Source organism: Enhydra lutris, unplaced genomic scaffold (assembly GCF_002288905.1).
Source record: "Enhydra lutris kenyoni isolate GAN:26980312 unplaced genomic scaffold, ASM228890v2 scaffoldscaffold86, whole genome shotgun sequence".
Classification (NCBI taxonomy): Eukaryota; Metazoa; Chordata; class Mammalia; order Carnivora; family Mustelidae; genus Enhydra; species Enhydra lutris.
Window position 1 is genome coordinate 635,074 of NW_019154170.1, and position 10,418 is coordinate 645,491.

The 10,418-nt window shown below is 54.0% G+C and overlaps 1 protein-coding gene across 1 annotated transcript; it reads right to left on the reverse strand.

The window, feature by feature from the left end:
- Window positions 1–6,795: 6,795 nt before the first annotated feature.
- Window positions 6,796–9,766, reverse strand: LOC111161825 (C-type lectin domain family 4 member G). Its single transcript, XM_022525815.1, has 9 exons — window positions 9,646–9,766; window positions 9,219–9,320; window positions 8,808–8,861; window positions 8,552–8,614; window positions 8,298–8,402; window positions 7,903–7,992; window positions 7,535–7,683; window positions 7,312–7,427; window positions 6,796–7,039 (listed from the first exon to the last, which is right to left on the reverse strand). The coding sequence occupies exons 1-9, from the start codon at window positions 9,725–9,727 to the stop codon at window positions 6,901–6,903; spliced, it is 900 nt and encodes a 299-aa protein (XP_022381523.1). The 5' UTR covers window positions 9,728–9,766; the 3' UTR covers window positions 6,796–6,900.
- Window positions 9,767–10,418: the final 652 nt, after the last annotated feature.

Here is a 10,418-nt window from a genome sequence, read left to right on the forward strand (position 1 = left end):
TCTGTTTCAACTTCCAGCACCATTTCCTCCCCTCCTGCTCTTCTCTAGATAAAAGGCTCCACCTAGCTCTAGAACTGAAGTCTTTCCTGCGTAGAAAATATCCTTCCCAAGCAGCTGGAGCCCCAAGATATTGCTGAGTATTGAAACACAAAATTTGGGAAACTGGCAGTTTCTTTTTTTTTTTTTTAAAGATTTTTATTTATTTATTTATTTGACAGAGAGAGATCACAAGCAGGCAGAGAGGCAGGTAGAGAGAGAAAGGAGGAAGCAGGCTCCCTGCTGAGCAGAGAGCCCGATGCGGGGCTCGATGCGGGGCTCGATGCGGGGCTCGATGCGGGGCTCGATGCGGGGCTCGATGCGGGGCTCGATGAGGGGCTCGATGCGGGGCTCGATGAGGGGCTCGATGCGGGGCTCGATCCTAGGACCCTGAGATCATGACCTGAGCCGAAGGCAGCGGCTTAACCCACTGAGCCACCCAGGCGCCCCCTGGCAGTTTCTTTTAAAATTAAACATTCGTTGGGGTGCCTGGGTGGCTCAGTGGATTAAGCCGCTGCCTTTGGCTCAGGTCATGATCTCAGTGTCCTGGGATCAAGCCCCGCATTAGGCTCTTTGCTCAGCGGGGAGCCTGCTTCTCTCTCTCTCTCTCTCTCTCTCTCTCTCTGCCTGACTCTCTGCCTACTTGTGATCTCTCTCTCTGTCAAATAAATAAATAAAATATTTAAAAAAATAAAATTAAATTAAACATTTGCCTACTACCTGAACCACAACTAGATATTTCCCCATGAGAAGTGACAACTTAAATTTGTAAAAAGACCTGTAGAAGAGTATTTGTGGCAACTTAATTCTTAGTAATTAACACTGGAAAGAGCATAGACGCCTGTCACCAGGTGAATGGATACACAAATTGTGGTCCAGCAACACAACGGAAGGAGAGACAGAAATGAAAAGGTACAGAGTGGATGCGAACAACGGCATGGGCAAATGCCTAGAGAAAGAAGCCAGGCGCAAAAAGACTGCATACTGTGTGAGGGCACCTGGGTGGCTCAATTGGCTAAGCACCTGCCTTCAGCTCAGGTCATGATCCCAGAGTCCTGGGATTGAGCCCCATGTGGGACTCCCTGCTCAGCGGGGAGTCTGCTTCTCCCTCACCCACCCCTCCCACTCGTGCTCTCTCTCTCTTGCTCACTCTCTCTCAAATGAACAAATCAAAAATCTAAAAAACAAAAAAAAAAAGACAACACACTGTGTGATTCAATTCAGATGACATCCAGAAAAAGCAAGTCTAGCAAATAGTGATGGAAAGCAGAGTAGTCATGGCTGGGGCAGGGGTGGGGAAGGAATTTTAGGGGACGGTGGAAATGTTCTCGATCCGCAATATAGGGGTGATCACACAGCCGCATACATTTCTGAAAACTCGCGACATCGTAAGCCTGAAATGGCCGCATTCCAGTTTTAAAATGTTAGCCATGGTATAAAACGTCCATAACATAAAATTTACATCTTGGCTGTTTTTAGGTGTCCGGTTCGGTAGTGTTAGGTACACTCACGTGGTTGTGCAACCAATCTCCACAATATTTCCGTCCTGTAAAACTGAAACTCTATCCTCATTAAACAACAACTACCCATTTCTCCATCCCACGAGGCTCTGGCTGTCACCCCTACTTCTCGCTCCTATGAGTTGCACCACCCTAGATACCTCACGTAAGCAAAACGATACAGTATTTGTCCTTTTGTGACTGGTTTATGTCACTGAGCGTAATGTCCTTGGGGTCCATCCACAGAATGTCCTTTCTTTTCAAGGCTGAATTATAGTCCATTGTACGGGCGGACCCCAATTTATCTGTTCATCTGCCATCGGACACTTGGGGTGGGACACTGGCTTACATGGGAATTCTGTTCCGAATTTTTTCAGGACCCGCCGTACTGGTTTCCACAGCAGCTGCGCCATTGTTCGCTCCCGCCAGCAACATGCGAGGGTTCCAGTTTCTCTACTGCTTGGCAAACACCTGTTACATTGTTGTTGCTGTTTTTGATGCACATCATCCTGATGAGTGTGATAAATTGGCACATTTTATTGTATATATTGTATATAATACATATTGTATATTGCATGTAAATGATGCCTCATTAAATTGTGTATAATGTATCTCGTATATTGCATATCAATTATACCGGAATAAAGTTGACTTTTAAAATGATCTTTTTTTTTTTCAAGATTTAGTTATTATTTGAGAGAGAGTGAGCAAGAGAGAGAGAAAACATGAGCCCCGGGGGTGGGGGGGGTGGAACAGAGGGAGACAGGCTTCCCGCTGAGCAGGGAGTCCGATGTGGGGCTCGATCCCAGGACCCCGGGATCATGACCTGAGCCGGAGGCAGACACTCAGCCGATGGAACCACCCGGGCGCCCCCAAAATGATCTTTTAAGCAAAGAGTTATACCTGGAGCCCATGCAAACCAGGACAGACGGAGACCCACGGAGACGTTCGGCTGCCCTAGTCTAAGGTAAGAGACGTGTGCATCGTCAGCTGATGGGAGGCTAAGGTTCGATCTCAAGCAGTGACTGCCACATTATGGGTGTGAAAAGTTTATTCTGCGGTTTCCAGTGGCTTTTGTTGAATTGAGATGCTCCTATGGGGGCGTCCAGGCGCCTACAGACGTGGGAAGGCATGGGACAGGATCATCACAGGCGGCGGTCAGGTCGCAGGTGGTTAACGTCGAGTTGGGACTCAGTTCCAGGAAGCTTCGCTGTTAGTCCCTGGTGGCTGTGGCAGTAAGTGACCTCCAACTCGGTGGCTTAAAACAGCACAATTTCGTTATCTCACAGTTCTGGAAGTCAGACGTCAGACACCGGGCTGTGGGGCCTCAAGTCAAGGAGTCAGCAGAGCCGCATTGTTCTGGGAGCTCTAGGGGAGAACTGCTTGTTTGTCCTTTTGAGGGGGAAGGATGGGGAGGTTAGGACATTATTTTTTTAAAGAGCAGTTTTAGCTTCACAGCAAAACTGAGAAGATACAGAGATTCCCCAAATGCCCCCTGCCAGCACATAGGCACACCCCGCCCCTCCATCAACATCCCCCCCAGAGGGGCCCCTTTGTTAGAATGGATGAACCCACATTCCCATTCCTGCATCGTTACCTGCCAGAGTCCATCGTTTACTTTAGGGTTGTTTTGTTTGTTTTTTAAGATTTTATTTATTGATTTGAGACCCTTGCAATCATGCTGAGCCTACCTGGATAAACCTGGACAACCTCCTCACCTCAAGATGCTCACTTTAATCACATTTGCAAAGTCCCTGTTGCCGTGTAAGGTGACATATTCATAGGCTCAGGGGATTAGGACACGGACGTCTTCGGGAGACCGTTATTCTGCCTACTACAGTGGTGCTCCTGGCAACTGCTGTTGTGTCCCAGGAACATGACAGTATATTTCAGATCTATTGTGGGGTGCTCTCGGAGCTTCCTGGGTCTCCAGGAAAGAAGGTCTGTCTTTAAGACTGCTGACCTGACCCAGTCACACTCTCGGGGGAGACGTCGCAGGACTCCTTTGTATTCAGGCCCCCGCCTGTACCACCTTTAGAATACACTCTTTCTGGCAAGACCGATTCTCCAGGAAAGCAAGTCAACTGAAGGTCAAGGTCTCTGGGATGAGTGTTACGCTCCCAGAATGCCTTTCTTCCCAGGGAGGTTGAATCTTGGATGAGGGAAGGAAGGAGGGAGGGTCTGGGACCAAGAAGCCAAAGATGAAGAACTTGACCCTGACCTTCTCATGCAGGGTCTTCGTGTACCGACTCAATGTTGACAGGTTGGAGCCTGGCCGCCTGCCGGGATGCAGGCCTGTGAGCTGACCAGGAGGGGGCATGGCAGATGGTGGGGGCAGGACGGAGTCTCAAGGCTCCTGCCCAGGGTTCTCTCAGGCCCCGGACCCCAGTGTCCAAGCCAGGTCTTTGGAATATTCCAGGGAAGCTCCTGCTTAACTTTGAGGTCTCCTCCTTCTGCCCCAACCACAGCCGGTACTCGGTACTCGCTCAGCTCCATTCCCAGGCGAGACACCTGGGCCTCTCTGCTCACCTGTGCTGCTGGACATCCACCACTACGCTGACCACCATTGAGGGTGTCAGCCAGACTTAAAGGCTATCTGCGGACTGTCAGTCTGTTTCTGTTGCTCTTCAGTTGGCCACGGGTCTCCCGATGGCCGGTAAGTTAGACTAGAATCTGTGAGTCTTCCAGACCATCATTGACCCAACTCACCGAGTACCCAGGTGCCGGACTGGTGTTCTGGTTGCCTCCCCCACTGTGAGCCACATGTCTGTCAGTCGATCCTGTCTTGTGTGAGGCTGCACAATGGCCTTTAAATATATCCACGTCCTAATCCCTGGAACTTGGCCGCTCTCTTATATAGCAACAGAGATTTTGCAGAGGTGACTAGGAATTTAGAGGTGGGAAATGTAGACATTAAAGAGTTTGGTGGGTCTTGGTTCCCTGCTCTTGGCAGGCATCATCTACACCATTGGGATTTTCTGAGTGATCGGAGTGTCTTCGTCAATCGTGGGGGCTCCTTGGACCACACCTGAGTTATGCCGAGGAGATGGCTCAGGGTGGGGGTTGGTCACGCCAGAAAGAGGTCCAGGAGGGGTGGGACCTTCAACCACCTGACCTCCATGGAAGGGGAGGGGAGCTAGAGATGGTGGCAATCGTGTGGCTCCTGATTCAGTCAACCACGCCTGCAAAATGAAATCTCAATGAAAACTCTGGACACCAATGCTCAGAGGAGCTTTCTGGTTGGTACAAACATGACCCTGTTCACCATGTGGATGTCTTCATTTGGCTACTGTGGGTTTGTGTCCTTTCTAGAGCTTTCCTGAGTTCTGTGAGTTATTCTAGTGAATTACAGAACGAAAGGAATTGTGAGAGCCTCTGAATTTGTATCAGTTGGTCAGAATCAGTTGGTCCAAAGTGTGGGTGACCAATAGCGCCCCCAAACTCGCAGCTCGTGTCTGCAATGAGGACAGACACTCTTGTTAGGAACTGTGCCTTTAATCTGTGGGTGGGTCTGCACTAACTCAGAGTGTTAAAAGTGCCACAGTTGCCTTGGTATTACAGGGACCATCCTGGATTAAGACCTGGGTCAGTCTTAACTGCAATCACAAGCATCCTTATAGGAAGGGAGGCAGAGGGAGATTTGATGCAGAAGAAGGCAATATGATCAGGGAAGCAAGATACTGCTCTACTGATTTTGAAGATGGAAGAAGGAGCCATGAGCCAGGGAATGTGAGGAATGAAGCTCTAGAAGCTAGAAAAGGCAAGGAAACAGTTTCCACCCTGGAGTTTCCAGAGGGAGCCTGGTCCTGGTGACACCCTGATTTTGGCCCAGTAAATCTAATTTTGGACTTCTGATTTGCAGAACTGTCAGCGAATGTGTGTTGTCTTTAAGCCACCAAGCTGGCGGTCATTTGTTACCGCTGTAACAGAAACTCATACACCCCTTCTAAGCCGACTGTCTGGAAATCCATCAGTCTGGCCAACAGTCCAGTAGGTATGTTATCTGTCCAGGACTCGGGTGGCTCCTGGTCCTGGTTAGTGCCTCGCTCTGGGCGGCAGTCATAGAGCACGCAGAGGACTGGGGTTCACTGGAAGGTTTCCCTTGGCCAGGGAGTCTGGGTGTTGTTCCCTCTTCTGCCTGCTCAGTCCCTGCTCTCATGGCTGGGCAGCCTGGGGGCTCTCAAAGGCTGCCCAGAACTAAAGGTTGTTAGCCTGTCCTTCCCCTCAGTTGGACCTGTCTCCACTGGAAATTCTGGGAGAGTCCCAGATCTCCAGGATGGGAGCAGGAAACTTTGGGAGTGCAGGGTGAATTCAGATCAAAAGTCCCCAGCTGATAAAGCCAGGCTCAGGGCACCCTGCACCCCCCAAATGGGTTTAGCTACACTTCACACACCCCAACACCCTCTGCTTGCAAATCCCATGGTTTCTCAAAAACTCCATCTTCTCTGGGATGTATGGGATCAGTCCATCCAGTGGTCACAGAACCTGTCTTAGGACAGAGAGACCTGCTCTTTGGATCCAGACAGCCCCTCTCCCACCTGCCTCAGGGCCTTGTCTCAGACTGTCAGATCTCCACCGTGGGGTGACAGTGTCCTCAAGGAGGGGCCACCCCTGCAGAATTCCAGCAAGGTTCCTTCCCTAGAGGTGTGGCTTCTCCAAATGCATCATGTGGCATTCGTGTATTCTTCCTTTGAGTCACTGGTCACCTTGTTCCTGTGCCCAGCTAGATCAGAAGGAGGAGCACTGGGTCAGAGTCATTCCTGTGTCCCTAGAGCCTGACAGCTGTCCTGGGCAAGTGCAGGTTACTCACTGAGCTTTGGAGCATCATAGGGCCAGGAGGTCACTTAGAGAGGTCGGGGTCACTCACGGGGCTGATACTGGGGTCTCTGGGATAAAACTTGGAACAGCTCACCAAAGCCACGAACCCAGATTCATTTCTCAAGGATTTATTGATGCTTCCTAGGACTTCGAAGACAGCTCACAAAACCCCTATCTGTGATGCCTCCCAGTGGTGCGGGGTGGGTAATGCAAGAAAACCAAACAGCTCCATCCCTGAGTTGCCCTACTTTGATGCGGGGTGTGGGGCGTGGGGTCCGTGGACCGGCTCAGGAGACAGGATTTGGGTGGGGTTGGAGGCTGGGTTACGTCTGTGTGAGGGCTTTCAGTGAGGTTGGAGTGGAGGTCCCAGCGCCTTTACCTGCCTGGGTTGGGTGGGGCGGTTCTCAGTAGTGGAGGGTGGACCTGGTGGGGGGAGGGCAGGGCGCCGCGGGGAGGAATCAATGGCAGTGGCCGGCTCCAGGACGGTGACCTGCTAGGGCGATCTCCCTGGGGTGGGGTGGGGGGTGGGTACGGCTGCAGACACTGGTCAGCAGCTGTGTCTCTTCTCACAGATCCAGTTGTCCCTCTCGTTTTCGCATGGTGCGTCGTTCCACATCCCCGTGCGTAGCATCATAGCGCAGTCCTCACGCCCCATAGAGTCATTGGGCTCCCCCATGTTCCAGTGGCTGCAGTGGTTTGTCGGGGATGTTTCTGGCCCTCAGGATGGGCCTGGCGTGCAGCCCTGAGGATCTACCCTGTTTATTGCTTGGGTCTAACCTAGACACCCTGAGGGTTTAATGTGAGCACGCACCTGCGACATCACTTTCTAACTCCCTGAATTGAACCCTCAGCCAGGTCCTGGGGTCCGGCCCGCCCATCCCTACCGAGTCCCTGAGATCTGGCCAACGCAATTCCCGCATATGCTGACCTGTCCCTCTCCCCAAGTCCCTGCCCTCACCTGAAGCTGAGCGGGACTCCGTCCACCCACTGGTAGCCCTGGATCGTGCGTCCGCGGCGCACCGCCCTCAGGCCCAGCCAGTAACCGCGGCCTCGCGTGTTCCGACTCAGGAAGCCCTGCTCAGGAAGGGAGACCCAGCCGGCTGAGTGGCCTCGCCACTCTCGCCCCCCACCCCCCTCAGGTGAATTCCGCCTCCCGCCTGCGACCGCTGGGGGCTGCGCACCTGCTCCTCCAGGTCCCCGACAATCACCAAGTGCGCGCCTGCGCCCGCGCAGTTACGCTGCGACTCCTCCCATGTGGCCCGCTGGACGGAGAAAAGGTAGCAGGAGCCCTGGAAGGGTAGCCATGACGCGGGGCACTCTTCACAGGAGCCTGTGGGGTGGCGAGAGTCAAAGACGCGAACTGCTCCTGGTAGAGCAGACGGAAAAAACCGGGGGTGGGGAGGGGGCGGGAAGTGGACCCCTGAGGTCTAGAGGCGGAGGCACAGAGAACAGGCCAAGGTCAAGGGGCAGGATAGTGCGGATCAAGGAACCCCGAGGCCCACAGGTAGGTCCACTTGTCCCTTCCCTCTCTCCCCTCTATCTTGCTCACTGTTCCCTAGCCGGGCGGCCTCCAGAGCCCTGAATAGCTCACTGCGGATGTCCTCGCGGTCCCTGCCCGCTTTAGCCAAGCTCTGGGTCACTGCAAAGTCAAGGGAGTTCAGATTATAAATCAGGTCAGGGCCAGGAGTAAGGTCATGATTAAAGGTCAGCATCCACTTCCATGGTTAGGATCATGGTCAAGAATGACATCGCGGTCAAGGACTGTTCTAGCTGGTCCGGGGCAAGTTGCGGTTGGGGTTAGGAGTTGTAGTCAAGATCAGAGTCCAGCTGTCAGAGGTCAGGATCACAGGATAGGGTCGCCGTAACCCTAACCAGGATAGGTGTCAGTATGTGAATGACAGCCGGGATGACGGATCAGGGGTCCAGGCTATGTCCCCCTCTCACCGCGATTGCTCAGTTCTTTCAGGGTACTCTCTTGCTGGATCAGCTTCGCCTGCGCCTCCCCAAGCTCGGTGCGTGTCCTCTGCAGCAGCGCCTGTGTCCCCAAGCCTGGGAAGCAGGGGGGGAGGGAGTGAAGGACCTGCGCGAGACGTCAGTAACCCACCCGTCGGCCCCCCCGCCCGACCTGCCCCAAACCCCGCCCCTGCTCGCCTCCTCCAATCCCGGCCCAAGCCCCGCCCCGAGCACGCGAGTCTCACAGCAGCTGTTGCACGCCCGGATCTCCTGGTTCAAATTGCCCAGCGCCGCGGTCTGCTCCGAGGCTGGAAGGATTCCCGCCCCACAAACACTCCCGGTCACCCGCGGGGACTCACAGGACACCCTTCCCCGCTCGGGAACCAGGCCCCGGGACCGCGGACCACCCACTACCCTGTCTCCAGGGTCCTAAACACTCCGGCCCAGCACACCACGTGGGCGGAGGTGGGGGGGGGGCTCCTAGTCCCGTTCTGCACGCACCGTTTGTCCTCAGCAGGTCCTGGTGGCCAAGCAGCGTCCCTCGCTCGGTGGAGGCTGTGGAGAAGAGGCTCCTACAGGTGCGACCGGGGACTCCGGCATTCTCCCCCCTCGCCCAGGGGGTGCAGGGGCCCCGTCTTGGGACGCATAGAAGGGGTGGGTAGGCATACATTCACGTGATGTGCACACACCCAGGGGAGACAAACACATGGGGACATGCACACACATACATGCACGCACTGACATACACATGTGGGTGCGCACAGCCCAAAGATGTGCACAGACTGTTCACACGCGTTCACACTCAGACCCAGGCGGGGGTCTGGGACCCAGCTGTTGCGTCCAGAGACAGATGGAAGATCTATGTCCCCAGGGTGGCTTGACACAACCTCCCCTCATTATGTGGTCACTCACCTTTAGAAACTAGGACGCTCAGAATGAGGGCCCACAGGACTGTGGCTACCACCAGAAGCAGGCCCAGGAAGAGGAGTCTCCGTCCCCAGCTTCCCCAGTACCCTGGGATAACACAGATGAACTCCTGGGTCCTTCCTGCTCCAGGACCGCCCTGGGTCTCTGGGCCCCGAGGATGGAGCCCTGGGCGCTTGGGCTACTCCCAAGGAACTGAGGTTCAGAGAGGTTAAGTAATTTGCTCATGGTCACACGAGCTCCAAGTGGCAGAGTTAGAATTAGAATCCGGGTCCAGCTCATTCTGGCGCCTGTGGTGTCTCTTCTGCACCCACTACTTGGACTGCCTTTTGGCTGTTCACCTCCCTTCCCCCATCAAACCCCAAACCACTGACCAGAAAGACCCAAGCTGGTGAAGCAGTCCCATTGCTCATACCTCCAGGGACTTCCTCGAGCCTGCTGTCCCACTTGCTGTACCCGACAGTGTCCATGGTAAGCAAATGCCCAGCCCTGGGCATAGATATAAATGTAGCCCCCTCCCAGTCCCGCCTACTCTTCCTTCCCATCTCCTTCCTCTCAGTTCCTGGTACTGGGACCCAGAGACCAAACACAGGGCTGGGCCCTTTCTGGTCTGGGCCTGTTTTAAGAGTAAGTATGAAGGGGGGATGGGGGAAGTGGAATCAGAGGTGAGGGGTAGAAGAGGGTTGAGTGGGGTAGAAGGAGTGAAGAGGGGTGGGGAGAGTGTGTGTGTGTGCGCGCGCACGCAGTTCTGGTCTCTCTAGCCAAACAGCAGCAGCAACATCTCCAGACTGGTGCTGGGGGCTTCATTTTGGAGCTCACCCCCATTTCTTATAGGTCTGGGGCCTGGTTTCTTCCAGAGAAGAACAGACTGAACCCAGCCAAGTTCTGGCCCCCTTCTGAGAGTTCCTGAGAAAGCCCCCTCAGCTCTGGCCCCTCCAGGCCAGCTCAGCTTCCCCCCTCAACTTCCCTGCAGGTTTCTGGAGACTGAAGCTGACCCTGACCTTAATTCAACTCTTCTTGGCCAGAAGGGAGAACACAGATGTTTGTTGGGTGGTGGCCAGCTAAGCTTCTGGATTCTATTATTGGGTGGGTGAGTGGGGGTGTATGTATGTAACTTCAAGAAGCCTCAGTTTTTCTCCTCTGAGGGGAAAAAGGGGGGACAGTGACAGGTCCTCCCCTCAAAGGATG

Coding starts and splice junctions, on each gene's coding strand:
- LOC111161825 (XM_022525815.1), bottom strand. CDS start 9,727: ATGCCCAGGGCTGGGCATTTGCTTACCATGGACACTGTCGGGTACAGC. Junction 9,321..9,645: donor GCTCGAGGAAGTCCCTGGAG/GTATGAGCAATG, acceptor GTGTTATCCCAG/GGTACTGGGGAAGCTGGGGA. Junction 8,403..8,551: donor CCGGGCGTGCAACAGCTGCT/GTGAGACTCGCG, acceptor CCTGCTTCCCAG/GCTTGGGGACACAGGCGCTG.